General features: G+C 45.7%; 1 protein-coding gene across 1 annotated transcript in view; it reads left to right on the forward strand.

Annotated features, from left to right (window-relative positions):
- LOC143302314 (mediator of RNA polymerase II transcription subunit 13-like) overlaps nt 1–19474 on the forward strand; it is a 130519-nt gene that overhangs the window by 40114 nt on the left and 70931 nt on the right. Inside the window, exons 15-19 of the mRNA XM_076616925.1 lie at nt 5673–5842; nt 6786–7462; nt 8105–8230; nt 8855–9025; nt 9680–9777. Of these exons, the coding sequence (XP_076473040.1) occupies nt 5673–5842; nt 6786–7462; nt 8105–8230; nt 8855–9025; nt 9680–9777 (1242 nt within the window). The remainder of the gene's footprint in view (nt 1–5672; nt 5843–6785; nt 7463–8104; nt 8231–8854; nt 9026–9679; nt 9778–19474) is intronic.

Below are 19474 nucleotides of genomic sequence, written 5' to 3' on the forward strand. Positions count from 1 at the left end.
ATCAAAGCGACGGTGACCTGGCACCAATTTGGGCTGCAGTGACTAATTACCTAATAAATTTCTTATTAGAACTGTTATTTCAAAATCAGGTAGCAGTGGCATTGTCACAATGGCGTACTTGCCACTTTGGTTTCTTGTGCACCACGCTTCCAGTAGACAAATAGTAGAAGTCATATCTGACATAAAATGCTTTGCCAAACACAAAGGCACCAGTAACACCTTGAGAGTAAAATATTGACAATAGTGACATATTATCATATAGTGGTTCTCCACTTCCTAAATTACAACATGAACTACAGTACTGTAAAGTTGGTCCTACCAAGTTGGTCCTACCCGGATCGCAGCCCGTGCGACCACAGTCGGCTGGGAACGGGATTGGTCATTGACTATGGAAGTTTCAGAGGCACGCCTACATCCGTGTGAACGTAGATGTGCAGGCGTGCCTCTGAAACTTCTAATCGTCCCAGCCAATTGTGGTCGCAGGGGCCACGATCCCGTAAGAGACTTTACTGTAATTGAGCAAAATTAAACACAGTTTCCATTAATTGGGCAAGTCAGGCTGTGCTGGTGGAGAGAGTGTTCTTAAGAATACTAACACAGACTCACTAACACAACAATGTAGGCATCATCTCAGTCAGTTCCAATGAATCAGATACAACAGGCCCTAGCCTCTCAGTTCTTTCATGGCAAGATCAATAGTTAAAATTGTGTGCTATTCCTCTAAGGAATGCGATGATATCTCGGTTGGGGTAGTCTTCCACAATGTTCCTTATGCGCTGCTGGACGTCTCGGTAAACAGCCCTCTGCTGACGAGGATTCTGACCAGCCTGATCTTGGACCATCTCCACATGCGTCAAGGATTCTTCCCTTTTGATTACATCAAGGAATTTCCAGAAATTTGGATGATAAACCCCGATATCAGCTTGTAGTCGACGATGCCACCCCTCGACGTTGTTATTTGTTCTTGGCAGGTTTTGGAGTGTGCGTTCATGCATGTTCCACATTTCAATTGCAAACAGTGGATTCCTTCGACCGTTGCCATTGTTCCTTTCTTCTCCAATGTACGTGGCTTCAAAGTATTGGAGAATAGGTGCAGCATTGGCAGGCAGGTAAACTTGGAGCTCCTCGAAAGATTGGATAACATCATCAGGAGGCACAAATGCTAAGGCAGGAATCATTCTAAGTTGAAGAGCGAATTCAGCGTCTGCCTGGTAGGCATTTGCTAGCCCATGAGCCTGAATCTGAAATGCAAGGTTAACATGAGAGGCGCCCTTTTTGTCATGGGGTTGGGGGGGGGCATATGGGACCGCATTTTAACACCTTTTCGGCTATTCAATGCTATTTCACATATCCCGCGATTATACATGGTTAACCATGCTGTAACCAAACCAATCTAACACAATTCCCAAGGCAATAGACATACAGAATATCATCACAATACTGATCAGTAGGTTTCTAGGTTGCTACTTCAAATTTTCTTTGGGTGAATACATGGTCACCCATCGGGTTTCCCGAAGGTCTCCCAGGCACCAAGGCTGACAGCAGAGTATGCTGGGCCAAGGATTAGATTGATAAATCAATATTACTCTTGATAGAAAAAATTAAGAAATCATTTTGACATAGTTAGATCACGGTTACCATGGTTTTACGGTTATCATGGTTAACCATGGTTACTGTTGTAACATTATTTGACTGGATAATTTAGAAATATTTCTAATAATTTTCAATAGCCCTCACTGAGAGCGTTTTTTTTTAATTTCACACTTCACTGAATTGAAGAAAGTGCTAAGCCATGGCCACTTCAATTTTTGAAATAGTATACATGTAATCCAAAAACTGAAGCATCGACAGTCACTTGATTTACTTTTTCAATGTCTGTTTCAGACTGTACTCTACACATTTTTATTCATCTGAATGAAAAAAAAATGACCATTTCTAAGACTCGACCATTGGCCTACATACCTGACGATACACGTTTTGGGTGAGATGGAAGAAGCAGCCCTTTACTTCTATACCGGGGAAGACGTTGGCGAGTGCATTCAGTGCCGCTCTCTCAAAGTCTATCAGTGCTTCCTCTGGATGGAGTCCGTTTCCAGCAAGAGCCGAAACTTCTCGAAGGACATGTTCATATGTATCCTGCCTTTTGTTGGTCAAAAAAGACCTAATATCACTTCAAGTGGAAAGACGTTAAACTGAAGACAACACAAAGACGCAGGGGAAAACTCGTCCATTTGCAGAGAGACTATGTAGCGTGTAGAGCTGGAAAAACTGATCGGGGACAGTCTTAAATGTGCCATCTGCAAACCAAAACTGCGACGCCAATAAGCACTGCTGGCCATCATCGCTCATGAAGATGAGGATCCTCTCTGCGTTTCCTTCACCATTGTCATACCTCAAGAAGAGACCACCTCTGGTGGTAACCTGGTATGCTGGGGGAATTACTATGGCGGCAGCATTCTGGGGTACTGGCAGTCGATTCCCAGCATGTTGTCTATTGCGACGGATATTTCGACGAACGTTCTCAACAGCAACCATTCTCCCACTCGCTGCGTCTGACATATTACGCACACCTTCTGTTATGATTTGCTGTGGCGTTTCCTCCGTATCTTTTGCTCTTTGTGTCATGTTTGCCCGAGTGGCTAACATTTCTGTTCTTGCTGCATCTGCAGCGTGAGTGTGCTCATTGATTTGATCGAGTAATCTGTTGCCCCGCAGATGCAGTTTCGCTTTGCAGTTTGTTCTCCTCCTTAGTTCACATTCCCATGATTCTTTCCCATCTGACAAATCTTTGAGCTTTACATAGCAGAATCCTTCATAAAGAAGTTTTCTGCCGCCTCTGGTTGTTGCAATGAACTCCATAGTTGTGGAAATGCATTCAGCAACTAAAACAATGATGCTCTATAGTACCCGGATTCTTGGAATCACTGTGTGGTCAGGTCTATGTTTCCAAGAATCTGAGCATCATTTCTGGGAATCAGTTCAAGGCATGTGAAGGGCAGGGGACTGCTGTTTCATCGAACCCAGATTTTTCGAATCACTGACATGGAAATGTGTCAGAGAACCAGAGCATCATTTCTTGGAATCAGCGCGACAGAAAAGGCGTGATGTGGGTGGGGGGGGGGGGGGGGGGGATGCAGCTTCAAACAAAACATCACATGTTTTGGTGGATGTTTTTGGTAGGATACCCAAAGGAGATGTTTGTTGCTTTATTGATGGCAGTGGAACTACTCTGTTTCCCGATATTCTGAGGTTGGCTTTTTAAAATTTTATATGATACTGAATAAAACACACAAAAAGAGACATTAAAACTTTGAAACTTTCGAAGATCCATTTCATGCATCTAAATATCTCTCTATCTTTATCTCTCCTTCCTTCCAGAACCCCTCCCCTCCCTTTTCTCCCCCGCATGTACACACACAAGGGCATGCGCATACATTCGTGCACACAGACAATTTCGGTTTTGTAGAGAAGAATGAAAAAAAAGAAAGGAAGAAAGAGAAAGAAAGAAAGACAGAGAAATAAATAAAGAAAAAAAAGAAAGAGAAAGAAAGAAAGACAGAGAAAGAAAGAAAGAAAAAAAGACAGAGAAAGATGTGGGGGGGGGGGGGGGGGGGATGCAGCTTCAAACAAAACATCACTGTCATGAAAATGTTTGCAAGAATTCATTTCAAATTTTCATGGGAAATGTTCAAAGAGGGCAAATGTCATAGATTTGCCAAAATCTACATGGCAAAAATCTGGGTGGTAAACATCCAGAAGGCAACTGTCCGGGTGGCAAACATCCAGGCGGCAAATGTCCTGGGGTGGCACTTGTCCTAGGTTGGCAAAAGTCCGGGTGGTAAACATCCGGGTGGCAAATGTCCTGGGGTGGCACATGTCCTATGTTGGCAAAAGTCCGGGTGGCAAATGTCCTGGGGTGGCACATGTCCTATGTTGGCAAAAGTCCGGGTGGTAAACATCCGGGTGGCAAATGTCCTAGGGTGGTAAAAATCCGGTGGCAGAAGTCCGGGTGGCAAATGTCCTAAAAGCCAATGTCTTCAGTGTCCGCAGATTCATGGGGGTCTGTTGTTTGAGGGACGTGGTGGCGGTCTCCACTCTGGGAGGGACGCTCACTCAGTATGGCTTCGCGACTAAGCCATTATTGTCATTAGTAGGGGGCTTAGTAGGTGGTGTCCTATGTATGTTGAATCAGAACCAGACCTGCCTAGGCCCCCAAATACCTCTCAGTAGTAGAACCCCAGTTTTCAGTAGTTTTACGGTAGTTTTCAGTAGTGTGGACATGACGGCATTTCCACTTTAATACACTCTTTATGTCATCTTCCTAGTACTAACCAAGACAAGATTTAGGGCTAATTGTTAAACACAAGTGAAGCTTTCAGTAATCATATACACAGTCAGATACCAGTCTCCAAAGACAAAAAAGGAACATGCGACAAAATCACTAACACAAAATGGCTGACTTTCAGTAACCATCATTTATTTTATTCATGACACAGCTTTCCCTTCCCCTCTCTCTTAGTTTTTATCTGTTTGTAGAGATAAGATTCCAAAATTGTGAAATTTACCAAAACAGGCGAGGGAATCTTGGGGACTGCATTTGGAGAGGCAAAGCTTGTAATGTGTTGTATCCATAAACACAGAGACAGACAGAGAGAGGGAGGGAGAGAGAGAGAGAGAGCATCTCTAAGCGCACGCACACACACACACGTGTGTGTGTGTGTGTGTTCAATTCCGGGTGGTTATTGTCCGGGTGGCAAATGTCCTGTTAGGGAAGACATTGACAGGACTCCCCCCAAGCACAGAAGTGGAGGGGTATCAAAACTGAGGTCACCATGAGAGCAGGTCATGAAAGGCCACAGACTTTGAGACTGTTTTGTTTATATTGATGATGAAGGAGGAGGAGGATGACAATGTTGCTATGGAGGTCCATTTTGGTTTGTGACTGCATGACAAGGCTGTACTCTACGCTTCCTGTCATAATGATATCCCGGCATTAACCAGGCCCGAGAGATACAGACACTTGCAGTGTTGGTCAGGTAATTAGAGCAACACACCCAAAGACGCATCCTTGAAGTGGATGACACTCGACTGTGTGGTCCCAGTCTCCCTATTTAAGCCCACAGCACACTCAGCTCTGGGTAGGAGCCAGCCACAGGCCGAAAAACCCACCTCCGCTGGGATTCAAACCCAAATTCTCCCAGCCGTCAGTCTGCGACGCTAACCACTTCACCACGGCGGCTGGTGAGAATTGTTGATTTAATCAGTCAAACAAAGCTTCATTTTCATACTTCCAGAATCCATAAACGGTTCAGTTTAAAATGCCAACTGTACCAAGCAAGAATGAACAAAATTCAAATAGTGTTTTGGTACGAGAATACTCAGTTGGCCCACAGGGGAAATAATCATGGTACAAGTTAACTCGTACCTGGAGTAAAATGAGTTAAGAAAGGCAGCATTTAATGGACTTCTCAAGTATAGAAGCTGCTCTGATTTGATTGGAGCAGCTCCGATCATGAAGACTGGAGGAAAGCAAAGGCTTGATAATGGTTTATGTTACAACTCCACTTTGCTTTATTGTGGTTGGTCATCATGCTTTCTGCTGTGATTTTGTTCTTAAGTGGTATGTTTTATGTCTTCCTCTTTTAACTGTTATTTTGAAATGTGTGTTTCAGTTTGATGTGTTTGTTCCAAGCAAGAATGTGTCCTACATAAGTGCTCCCAAGTATAGTTCACTGCCCAGTAGTCAGTTATCATCTCCACCAATGGGGACTATACCTGAGTACAAGCCATCAGCCTGGCATTATGGACTACCCTTGATGGATGCAATGCACCCACCCAGAACGTGAGTTGATACAGTTAAGATTTAATTTTCAAGTTTTTTTTTACCATCATAGGTGAACGCTATAGTGTGTTGATATCTTTGTTTTGGAGAGGTGCTGTTATTTACTGTGTTTTATTTATAAAGATTTGTACACAAAATGTTGCAAATACATGATAAATTAAAATTTTAAATTGCCCCAACCCTCAAGTTAAATTTAAAAGTTGTAACTGATTGTTTCCATTTGTTGACACCCAGTTTTATTCAGATTGTGACAAGTCTTCATTCCTTTAGTGTATCTTATGGTGTTGCATGTGAAATTATGCTGAGCAAATTTGCATTCTTTGTGTCATTATTCAAGAATACAGACAAATGAATTGGGGGGGGGGGGGGGGGGGTGGCATCTTCACATTTACTATGCATCTTAGTTCCATATGCATGCACTTAACACATAAGTTTTTGATAGCATGCCAAATGTAGGCGTGGTAAAATTGTTTACTGTTTGTTTTAATGCCTGTATGGATATATTTGATACAGTATAAGTCATTAAACTCTTTCACAGCCAAGTTTCTGTGTAAAGAACTTGCCCGATTGCTAAATATTTTAGACTGGACACTCTCAGTTACACGATTTGGTTCACCACTTCATGTCAGAACAACACAGTAGACTAAATCACTTAAACTTGGTCATGGTGCGGAGGTTTGTCAATTACCTGTTGCAAGGGAAAGTTGGTTGCAGCTGTCCAGCTTTGTTACAGTGTGAAAACCAGTCCATTTAATATGACCCATCAATGTAGGCTAATGTCACATATGGCCGTGAACTGTCAACTAAAGTCATATATATGGTGATGAAAGAATATATCCCTCATGGGGAAAAAAAATTGTCACTTGTGCTTTGAGGTGTTTAATGTGGTAAGTTTATAATACATGAATTTGTGTTGTTGACATATGAAACCTGTGATTTTCAGAAACTATGTGAACTTGCCCTCAGTAGAAGGGATCAGTTCCCGTCCTTTGCCCTCCCCTGCTTTTGCCCAGCAACAGCGCACCCCACGCACCCCCATGTCTTATGAGCTGCAATCTCCTGCCTCCACCCCCTCCTCCTACCTCAACAAGACCCTCAACTCCATCGACAACACTGGCACCAACTCGCAACTGCCAGAAGTGCACTCCTTGCTGGTCAACATCCTCCTGTCTGATTCCATCTTGAACTTGTTCCGTGACTACAACTTTGACAGCTGCAATGTGTGTGTGTGCAATATGGACATCCGTGGCTCTGACATTGGTCTCTACCTCCCAGACACCGGCAGCTCTTCAGAGTGCTCCTACAAATGTGCATGTGGTTTCAGTGCCATTGTCAACAGACGCTTTGCTTTCAATGCTGGACTGTTTTATGAGGATGAGGTAGAGGTGACAGGGCTGAGAGATGATCGCTATGAAATACACAAACCACCTTTGCACCAGTTGCCTGGTGGGAAGGGGCTGGAAGAGGTGGAGGACATTCCATTAGAAGTGTTAAATTTGTTGATGGGACAGTTTGCTGTGTCCTTCCCTACCAGTGCTGCCTCTAGTCAGTTAGCGTCACTGAAGATGGAGGCCTCAATGTCTTTCAGTGGCAGTGGACTGGATGTTATGGGGCTTCGAGGTCAGTATTGCACTCATTTTCTCATTTTTTTTCCCATACTTTTTCTGTTAATAATGTTGACTGTTTTTCTCTGACTGAAAATTAACTGCTGAGTTCGGTACCATACTGTTGGGGTTTTTTTTCTCTCTTTTCATAAATGACATAAAATGCTAAGAGGAACTGTTGCTGTACCGCTTGATTACAGTGGAAAAGACACCAGTGCAAAGTTTATTACTCTGACAGACTCCGATATCACCATCTGCTGTGAAACTGTCATGTTGAGTGTGTCCGTCCAGTCTGTGTGTGTACAGTTGTAGATTTATGAGAAAGAAAAAAAATACACAAGAATGCATGCCTAAAAAAAAAATTTTTTTAACCTTCAAATCCTTTGAAATACTGATGGAGTTTTTTTTAGAAAAAGATACCTGAGAGATAGAATGAGAGAAGAAATTTGAAAATCTTCAGTGACATGTTTTGTTTCTTGAAAAATTTCCTTTTCCTGAAATATTCATGATATTCTCTTTCTACCTTCATCTTCAGTCTTTTCTCCCTTGTCTCATGGTTTTTATATCCCAAGCTTCATCACTTCTGTTCTGGAAAGGTATAATAGATGTTTGTAAATGTTGATGTGTTCACTGTAAAAATTCTTTGTGGATGTTTCAGACGGCAATGAAGCTGTGTATACAACACTGGATGTTGCCAGACAAGCCCAGGACAACTGTTACCCTCACAAACTGGATGATTCCAGCATGCGAAATACGTGTCTTCACAAATGGCCATTTGTTAGAGGTAGGCAAACAGTGAGTCTGAACCAGTCTGCAGGGTGATATTTATTTAAGAACCTTAGTCTGATTCAAATAATTATTTCTTTTCTCACCTCAAAGATTCGCCTTTACCCAACAGACATGTGATCCATAGAGAAGCCAAACATAAATCAGGAAAGGAAAATTGTGTTGATCATGTTAACATGACTTCAGGACTGCTTGTGAGTTAGCTTATGTAGTGAGTCTTTTGCCCTGTTGCTTGAAGTAGGAATCGTCTGCTTGATGGGTATGTATTGAGAAGAAAATTACAACAAATAGGCAAAACAAAACAAAAAATGTTCTATACTTCAACTTAACGACCAACATCAGTATGCTGATAAAAATTGTCATGTTGTAGGAGGCTATTTAAATAGCTGAGCTACTGAGGGATTTTCTGTTAACTGATAGGGGAGATGGGGCGCAGTCCACTGGTGTGTTCACATCTCCAGTTAGGCCAATCTGGCTACCATAGCGGCCCCCGGGAATACACCCGACCGGCACAGCCCTAGCCTTCTACAACATTACTTACCAGTTCTATAGAGTTAACTGTAGCGAAAATACAAATGTGTAAATATAGTTTTGCGCTGAAGGTGTGGAATGTGTTGTCCAGGTGCCTACCGGTTACCCCACAACTCTCAGGACATTGTACAGTGCCTCAAGTCTCTACAGCCCTTACTACAGGATGCCATACAGTACAAAACCATGACACGCCTGTGGGAGCAAACCTACAAGTTGCAGGGTCCATTGTCCTGGAAAGATTTCCATCAGCTTTCAGGCAGAGGTAAGCTGGTCATCTTATATGTTGTATTTTGTGGGCATGGTTTGAAATGTATGGACTAACTTCTGAAAGTAAAAGAGGAAGTCACAAAAACTCTTGTCTATAATACTGTGTATCAGGAAAAAATTAATCTGTGGTGTGCAGTACTGTATTCCATCAAACCGTAGCAAACCATGCACAGTGTTGCTTGATTCAGTCATATTTGTGGTCAAAACTGGCCACACAGTTGTGATATTGACCCTCGCCCCAATCCTCTTTGTCATTCCTGAACCCACATGCAGTGAGATAGACAATAAAGCATTAGAATGAAGTTCAATGTCATAAGTAGTCAAATGATCCTGTTTGAGCCAGATTTTTTTTAATAGCATGAAGTTTGTGATTCTGAAAACAACATTGCTGTTGTAGAAAACTTGAGCTCATGAAGTTGAGTGTCAGTTGAGGCTTATGCAGGTCTGCTGATCAGTAAAGGTTTGTGTATGCACTTGTTCAGATTGGTTTGATTTTTGCATCAGATGTGCCTGTCACATTCCCCTTAGGTTAAGCCAGGAGCTTGTGTTAATGTAATGTTTTTATTTTAAACATTAAGCAGGCCTGTATGTGCTTTGATCTTCAGTCAGGATGTGATCTTAACAGTGATGCACTGACCTACTGTTTCAGGATCTGTGGAAAGCAGTGAACCACAGCCCATCCCTCCATTACTGGTTACACATGACAGAGACTGGCTCACTATTTCACCATACAACATCAGGTTCTGGGTAAGTTAGAGGAACAGTCGGTACATGTCAGTCTTTGCATGTGTGCATGTGAGAAAGCAGTGGGACTGCCAAATAGTCCATTTTTGACTCATTTGTGTAAACAAAGTGAGTTTATGTTTTAACCCAGTATTCGGTTATGTGTGTCCGTGGTAAACTTTAACATTGCAATTTTCTCTGCAAATACTTTGTCACTTAACACTAAATTTGGCATAAAAATAGGAAAAATTCAGTTCTTTCCAGTCATCTTGTTTAAAACAATATTGCACCTCTGGGATTGGCACAAAAAAATTAAAAAAAGAAGCTAAATTATATGCAAACTGAATTTACTGTTATATATATATATATATATTTTTTTTTTTTTAATTCTCTAAACTTGGCACTTTGATCTGATATTCTGACACAACAACAAGAGCAGTCATTTTTATCATTTTATGTTCAAACAGGAACTTCTTTTGCTAAGCATGGAAGTTATATTTATGGTGCATGTCTTTGGTGCAGTTAGTAAAAAAGGGAAATTAATCTGTAATTAATGCTAGGGGGGTTAATTTGCTTTAAACTGATCTTTCTCATCTTAAACATTACATTTTGAAATTATACTCATTACATAAAAAGCTTGTGTGTTTTACTCTCAGTGTACAGGGCTTTCACTATGTTAATTCGCCCAAGTGGTCTTTTTCGGAAAATACTAAATTTAATTACACATACTTAACCGTGACCCGACTAGAGCAGACTCCGGCAGGGGTCTGACATTCCTGTCCTGTGCAAACTACTATCCGCCTATGCAGAGAAAATGAAAGCAACTACGGCCGATAACCTCCCAGAAGTAGGTAACCGCCGCTTTGTCCCGCTGGCTAGCGCCCTCTTTTTCCGGCAGCCATCATGACTCTTCATACGGCTAAGTTTTTTCGTATTTTCTGCCTGTCTGTCGATTCTCTGGCGTTCTTGTTTTTTGTCAAATTATGTCTCCAACCAGGTCACATAATTATGTAGCTCGATTGGGCAATTGCGCTAAAATTAAGGTGCAATCACAGTCAATTCGCTGACACTCTGGGCCCTCTACTCCTGGTCCTCTCATCAACACCAACCCACCGCCTCCTCCACTTCCTCCGCTCCCTCCGGTCAACTCCAGACCTCCACCACCTCCTACACCTCCTCTGGTGACTTCTAGAGGTTTGTTGCCACACACTACTCAGGTCAGTGTTGCCTTCGATGTCATTTTTATCGATCCGAGAACGCACTCGATGCAATACGCGTTTTCTCGGCCCTGCCAGTTGGCAGTGTACGAGTCGACCTCCTTTATCTCTTTACCCATACCCACAGTTGTACCAGTGGAATGTGCCACATTCCCTTTGGGGAAACAACACCACAAAAAAAAAAAAAAAAAAAAAAAGCTTGTGGATCCGCACGCTAGACTGGGTCCTATGTGCGATGCGTCCATGGTGGCGGCGGTGACATCGGATCACGCAGCATGCCTCGACCGTCTCATCCAATGGCGATCGAGGCGCGTAGGGATGCCCTCCCCTGGTGTAGGGAGGAAGGTGGACCACTAGGGGACACACTTGCCCATGCGCGTGCACCCCTCTCCTTGTCCGGGGCGCCCGATCGAAGGGAGGCAACCCCTGCTTCGGCACCCTTGCCGGTGACCGCCGTAGTTATTTCTCTTGCACCGGCACTGTTCCTCGCCTACAGTGCAGGTGCGTGCACGGTCCCACCAAGCTATGCGGTGATGACCCCATCTGCTACACCGCCGATTGCTGCTGTTTCCCATTCACTTATGGCGTCTCAGCAAGCTGCTCAACCAAACAATCAGCAAGTCATTGCTAACTTGCTGCAGCAATTATGCACCACTCTGCTTCCCCATGCCACACCTTGTGCCTGCACCGCCCTTCGCCCACAGAGCAGGTACGTGCACGGCCCATTGAACTTCGGCAGTGCTGGATTCTCCTGCCCCATCGCCTAACTGCTGTTACCCAAATATCGGCACTTCCACGTCGGAGTGCCTCTTGATAACTCGATCCTGCCTCTCGGCAGTGCTCGGGCCAATCTTGTCTGTCCCTTTATCCGTCAACACACAACAGCTGAACGTCGGTCCTCTTGCAGGAGCTATTCGCGAGGTTGGACCGCCGTTCAGCTACAGGGGGATGCACATCCCATGGCAAGCCAACGGACTTGTCACCCCCTCATCCACGACGCCCATAACACCGGATTACGGCGCCATCTTGCCACATGCCCCGACCGTCTCGCGTCCAGTGGCGACCGATTTGGGTAGGGATGCCCACGGCACTAAGGGACATTATAATTACTCCCCTTGCGGCCGTTTTCCTCTGTGTCGGTTACGGTGGCATCAAACCACGGACTCTAACACGCAGCATGACACTCCTTCCTCTACAGCGTGGACACATCGCACCAGGGGATATGCGCTCTAAAGACACCATCCTTTTCGACGATTATCGGTGCCAAGGGAGGCAACTCCACATTTGTAACCTAGGCGGTTGATGCTGTAGTTACTTTCGCCGACACAGCACGTCACTCCTGCCCCCTGTGCTCTCCACCAACAATGTTTTTTCAGTTTCTCATTGGGTCCTGATGCCCATTCATGGACTTTACACAACTTTGCATAGCAACTGCACCTTTCTTGCTGTTTCTCAGGCTATTGGCCACTGAACTTTGGGGTTCTTCATCCCCCCACACTTGCACACAGTCCTCTGCAGGCAACCATCCCTGTTACCGTTCTCTTCTGGTTATACACAATAACAGGAAATAAATCACAATATTTCCCCATCTATTCTTTTTATTATAATAAATAAATAAATAAATAAAATAAAATACATTAAAAAAAAAAATATATATATATATATATTGTGTTTGTGTGTGTATATATATATATATATAAAAAAAAAATTAGAGGGAGGGATATATATATATATATATATATATATTGCTACATTTATACACATTTACAGATGTATACTTATCCCTCGGTATACACATGTGTGTGCGCTTGCAGGATAGGTTCATACGACTTTCATATTAACATGTACAATTGTATTTCTATCTCCATTCATTGACATCTGTGCATTGCCTCCCGAAACCTGGAGGGGGTCAGGCTGGTGTTCTCTTGACCCTCTCCCGGGAGGGTCACTACCTTGTTGTGGTCGGGAGGCTTAGAGGCCAGTGATCGAGCGAGCTATGTCGGCGGGGGCATCAGTGCTTCTTGGGGTTTGCTGCTCTGGTCCCAGGTCTTAATTGACAGCCTACGTAGCCATCGTAGCTGTTCAGGCTGAATAAATGGTGGTTTTTGTACTGATGCCCCTGATAGGGCTTCCCATGCCGAACAGGTCGTGAGTGAGGCCCAAACTAAACGTGACCCACTGTCCCTTTCGCTGTTCTCTATTCTTCTTTTTACCGCCTCTTTTCTGTCCTCAGCTCCCCATCAAGCCTTCTTTTCCACATTCTTTTTTCTCTGCGGCCTTCTTCAGGCCCGCATTGTTTGCCATGCGGCGCGACCTGTGATGGAGGGGAATGAGATCCTGGGGATTGAGAGAGCACGCTGCTCTCAACACATCCCTTTGGCTCGGACCTCTCCTAAGACAGGCGGCACACATTGGCCTGTGTGTGTCAATCGGCTACCCCTTCGTGGGGCTGGGTCAAGACTGGCAGTTTAGAGGCTAACGAAGATAACCCCCGTAGTGCTCGGTTCTCTGTCCCCGGGAGCTGGGCATGATCCGGGGGGAACACGTTGGAGCTAGGCTGTTGGTTGTATATCCCTCCCGAAACCTGGAAGGGGTCAAGCTGGTGTTCCCTTGACCCTGGCCCCTAAGTTGGACCCCATGGTGGGTGGGTAAGGGAGGGATGAATTTACAATTATTAAACATGAATCCTAAACAAACACACACCCCTAAACTCGGAAAAAGGAGGAGACCGGGAACAGACGACTCAGACTCAGATTCGGAGGTCATTGAGACCTCAGGATTTTGGCCGTCGTGGCTTGTGATGGAGGGCGCTGATGACGACAAGCCCTTGTCGGCTCTCAGCCCCTTCGCTATTCAGAAGGGCTTCCAGTGTCTGGCGGGATCGCTGAAATCCATCAAGAGGCTGAGGAGCGGAGCGTTTTTAGTGGAGACAGAGTCAAAAAGGCAGACACAGCTTCTGTTCAAGGCAACCACTTTTGTGGATAGGGCGGTGAGGGTTTCCCCTCACAAAGGTCTCAACTGCTCAAAGGGGGTTATCAGATGCCTGGAGTTGAAAGGAGTGTCTGAAGCTGAAATCAAGAGCGAGCTGTCCTCTCAGGGAGTGACCGATGTGTACAGGGTGACGGTGAAGAAGGGGTTGGACAGAGTCCCGACCAACACTTTCTTCCTCACCTTCTGCTGCCCGAATGTCCCCAAGGACATTCGAGTCGGATACCTGATGGTGAGTGTAAGCCTGTATGTGCCGTCCCCTCTAAGATGTTTAAATTGCCAGAAATTTGGACACATGAGAGACCGATGCAAGGAGGAAGAGGCGTGTGGCACCTGTTCAAAGGCAGCGCACCAGGGCGATTGCGTCAGTCCAGCCCGTTGTGCAAACTGCGGAGGCGGCCACCCGTCCTCATCGAAAGACTGCCCCGCCTGGAGAAAGGAAAAGGAAATCCAGAAGGTCAAGACAGAAAAGAAGATATCCTTCTTTGAGGCAAGGAAACTGGTGGAGGCCGCGTCGCCTAAGGCGTCTTACACCTCTGTCGTCAGACCCAAGATGTTGGACGTCGCGGTCCAGACGATGTCCACAGGGATGCAGACGGACGACGTACCTACCTCGTTAGAACCGCTGGCCTTGGGTTGAGGCGCCGTGTCCACCCCTTCCCATCCTGTGCGGCAGTCCTCAGGGGCTGTTGGGCGGGAGCGGAAAGCCTCGGGCGGAGGCACGTTGTCCGCCTCCCACCCCACCCCCTGGCCCCCCTCGCCCCGCCTCTCGTCTGCCTGGCCCTCGGGCTGGCAGAAGTGGCCAGAAACCCCCCGTACCTCCAAAACTCAAGGAGGGGAGGGTTGCGGCCTCGGCGGGATCGGGAAGGGCCGAGGTGGTGGATATTCCGTCTTGGTCGGAATCAGAAAAATTCAATTATAAAAATAAGTACTCCATCCTGGCCGACCTTGAGCCACCGCAAGCAGAGGAGCAGGGGGGTAGCGATGGAATAGGCTGCTGCTTTATTTTTTTTTAACCTTTTTAATGGCAGTGATCCACTGGAACATCCGGGGGTTTTTCGCCAATATACAGGAACTCCAGCTGCTTTGTCGTGCTTTGAAACCTTCAGTGCTCGCGCTGCAGTAGACTCTGCAAAGAGATGGCAAGGTTTTATCTCTCTCTGGTTTTAACTCCGTTTTTAAACCCGCTCAACCGAAGCAAGAGGGATTGACGGGAGGTGTCGCTCTTTTTTTACGCAAGTCCCTTTTATACAGTACAGTTCCTTTAAGCACCCCTTTACAGGTGGTGGCAGTCAGAGTCACACTTGAGAAAACCATCACGGTCTGCTCTCTGTACCTTCCTCCTGCCGTCCGTGTTCTGAGGCAGGACCTCATGAACCTGGTCGACCAGCTCCCACGACCGTTTTTACTGTTGGGCGACTTCAATGGACACTCCCCACTCTGGGGAAGTGAGATGACATCAGCCCGAGGTCTTCTCTTGGAAAACCTTCTTTCCGATATGGATTTGTGCTGTCTTAATGACAAGTCTCCCACTTACCTTCATCTGTCCTCTGGAAAGCTCTCGTGTTTAGATCTGTCGGTCTGCGATCCATCGTTGGTCCTGGACTACGAGTGGAAAGTGCATGATGATCTGCACGGGAGTGACCACTTTCCTGTCGTCCTCCACCCCACAGATGGAGAAGGTGACTCTCTGCCTGACCGCCTGAACTATGACAAAGCAGACTGGGGAATTTTTACCATGAAGATAAGAGCAGAGCTGCAGGAAGAAACAGTATTGAAAAGCAAGGACCCTGCTGACACTCTGACTCGGATCGTTTTAGATTGCGCCAAAGCAGCAGTCCCATCGTCTACCTCCAAGCCTCAGGTGCCAAGAACGCCCTGGTTCAACGCAGAACGTCGGGAGGCCCGTAAGTCTCGGAAGAGAGCGCAGCGACGTGTCTTTCGGAGACCGGAGACCGATAGCGTAACCATCAACAGCTGAGGGCGAAAGCCAGGTATGTTTTTAAAAAGAGCCAGAGAAAGTCATGGAGAGATTTTTGCTCTTCCTTAACCTCCAACACACCCAAGAAGAAAGTGTGGAGGGTTTTAAAAAGAATTAAGGGCAAGAACGTATGCCCAGCCTTTCATCATCTTAAACTTTCAGACGCTCTGGTCACAGAGGAGAAAGCGGTTGCCAATTTGCTTGCATCCACAATTGAACAGAACTCGAGATCTGCTAACAAATCTGCTCGGTTTCTTAAAACCAAAAACCTGTCAGAAAAAACACCCTGTAACTTCTCTTCCGACAACACAGAGAATTACAACCTTCCTTTCACAATGAATGAACTTAAATCTGCCCTTCAGACCTGTACGGATTCCTGTCCAGGAATGGACGAGGTCCATTATAAACTCTTAAAGCATTTTCTCCAAACCTGTCTGGACACCCTGCTTAAAGTTTATAACCACATCTGGGTCACAGGCTTTTTTCCACCCTCCTGGCGGAAAGCCCTCATAATCCCGCTGCCGAAACTGGGAAAAGACCCCTCGAACCCCTCCAACTACCGCCCAATAGCACTGACCAGCTGCATCTTCAAACTGATGGAGAAGATGGTCAACGGTAGACTGATGTGGAAACTAGAGACCGACAGCCTTCTGGCGAAAGAACAGTGCGGTTTCCGCAAGCATCGCTCTACCGTTGACCATCTGGTTCGTCTGGAAACCACTGTAAGAAATGCCTTTGTAAACAAACAGCATGTGGTGGCCATATTTTTTGACTTGGAGAAAGCTTACGATACTAGTGGAAATTTGGAATCCTCTCGGACCTGCACAAGCTCGGCTTCCGAGGACATCTGCCCCAGTTCATCCACAATTTTTTGCAAGACAGACAATTCCAGGTGAGGGTCAGCACCACCCTGTCTGACATTCACGAGCAGGAGCTGGGTGTCCCGCAAGGGAGCATCCTGTCACCGGCTCTTTTCAGCATCAAAATTAATGACATCGTTCAATCCGTTCAGAAGGGATCGGACAGCTCGCTATTCGTGGACGATTTTGCCTTATATGCAACTGGCAGCACGTATGCCAGCATCCAGCGACGGCTTCAGCTCTGCGTCAACAAAATCCAGTGTTGGGCAGAGGAGAATGGCTTCACATTTTCGTCCTCCAAAACTGAATGCATCCATTTTCATAATTTTCGCCAGTTCTGTCTGGACCCTGAAATCCGTCTGGGAAAATCCACCATCCCGGCGGTCAAGGAAGCCAAAGTTTTAGGGGTCGTCTTTGATCAGAAGCTGAACTTCCTCAGCCATATTAAACAGCTGAAAATATCTTGCCAAAAAGCCCTGAACATCATTCGAGTTGTGGCACACACGGACTGGGGTGCTGATAAGAGAACTCTCTTGCACCTCTACAGAGCCCTGGTCCGGTCCAAACTAGATTACGGAAGTGTAGTATACAGCTCGGCCAGACCGTCTTACCTGAAAATGTTGGACCCTGTACACCACCAAGGGCTCCGTCTCAGCTTAGGTGCTTTCCGCACCACCCCTGTGCACAGCCTGTACGCAGAGGCGGGGGAACCGCCTCTCTCCAACCGCAGACTGAAGCTAACCCTAAACTATTATTTGAAATTGTTTTCTGAACCTACAAACCCTGCTTACGACGCTGTATTCAACAACCCTTTCGGTAAGAAATTTAAAGACAACCCAAACTGCATACCTCCTCTCGGACTCCGCATTCAGCTGCACTTAGAAAATGCCGATCTGGATGTCGGTGGCATCTCAGATTTCTCTAAGTTCCCTGACAGCCCTCCGTGGACCTTTACAACACCTGAGGTCCGATTCGATCTGGCCTCATACCGTAAAGACTCCACCAGTTCTCTGGCCTACAGAACTTACTTTTCGGAACTCTGCCACAAATTCCCCACTTTTCAAAGTATCTTCACTGACATTTCCAAGTCAGAGGACGGAGTCGCTGCATCTGCGTTCTGTCCCTCCTTTCCTGACCGGCCCTCAACGGAACACATCCTGTCTGACAGCTCGGTGTACACTGCGGAACTGACCGCACTGGTTCTGGCGGTAAAAATGGTTCTCTCTTCGAAACAAAAGAGATTCATGATCTTTTCCGACTCCTTGTCAGCCCTGGAGGCGATCGCCTGCAGGAATATCACTCATCCCAAACTGCTGGAATTTTATGAAACTTTTACTCTCGCAACGAAGAAAGGATACAAGGTTGTGTTGGCCTGGGTTCCCGGACATGTTGGCATTCGTGGTAACGAAAGGGCGGACCTGCTGGCCAGGAACGCTGTAAAGAAAGAATTATCCAGATCCTTTGTACCATACACAGACGTGAAGCGGAAGGTGAACACTTACGTTAAGGATCTTTGGCAAGAGGAGTGGAACACCCAGACGGACAACAAGCTCTTCCAGATCCGTCCAGACCTAAAAGAGACCCTCCCTTCGGGGGTGAAGAACAGAAAGGAGGAGTCTGTGCTGTGCAGACTGCGTATGGGGCACACTTTTTTTTACTCATTCTTACTTGTTGAAGGGGGAAGAGGCCCCTCAATGTATTCCCTGTGATGAGCCTCTCACCGTGAAACACGTGCTCCTTGACTGTTGGGATCTGCATGACGTTAGACGCAGACATTACACAGCGGTTTCTTTGAAGACTTTGTTTCGTGATGTCCCTCCGTGGGTGCTGATGGACTTCTTAAAAGAAGTGAACATTTTTAACCAGATTTGAAGGTTTTAAACTATGGAAGTTTTTTTAACTTTGGAGTGGAAAGTTTGAAGTGGTGACTCGTTTTAATTGGTTGTTTTTTTATCCTTGTAGTAGTTATTGACGTGGCGATAGCCTTGAGATGGCCTTAGTGGTCGGCGAGGCTCTAAGCACCATAATTTCATTTCATTTCATCTATTCACTGAGATTCCCTATATAGCAATTCAGACACACTTGCAATTGCGTCATTCTGTTCACATGCCCAGATCTCTCTGTGTCTACATACTGGCACTTTATTCATATGCGTATGTACATCTCTTATATATATAGGTGCATACGCAGATTCCTTCCCATTATGGATTATGCACACTTACCCATTTACTTGGGTATATCTGTGCACGCTACACGTTTGCTTATACAGCCACTTATTTCTTGTGACTCGATCTCTTGTCATGTCATTGGCATATTCCTCACACCATCACTTGAGTCATTGGAAGTTTATAATCCCATTGCACATATATGTATTCATTTTCATAAATTCATCCCTACCTTGCTTTCGGAGGACGACTGCACTCGCAGACAAAACTGCCTCATTCACACCTGAATGTATGCTCCTTCACATATCAGTAGTGGCTGGTCCTTAGGGACCCACACACACTCCCTTCCCACCCACAAGGCTAAGGATGCCCTCTCTTGGTGCATGGAGGGACAAGGCAACCCAACTCATTTGCCTACAACAATCACCCACAGGGCTAGAGATGCCCTAACCTGGTACAAGGACGGATGAGGCAGCCCAACTTAGAGATGCCACTCCGGACACACATGCC

The sequence above is a fragment of the Babylonia areolata genome, chromosome 29 (assembly GCF_041734735.1).
Source record: "Babylonia areolata isolate BAREFJ2019XMU chromosome 29, ASM4173473v1, whole genome shotgun sequence".
Lineage (NCBI taxonomy): Eukaryota > Metazoa > Mollusca > Gastropoda > Neogastropoda > Buccinidae > Babylonia > Babylonia areolata.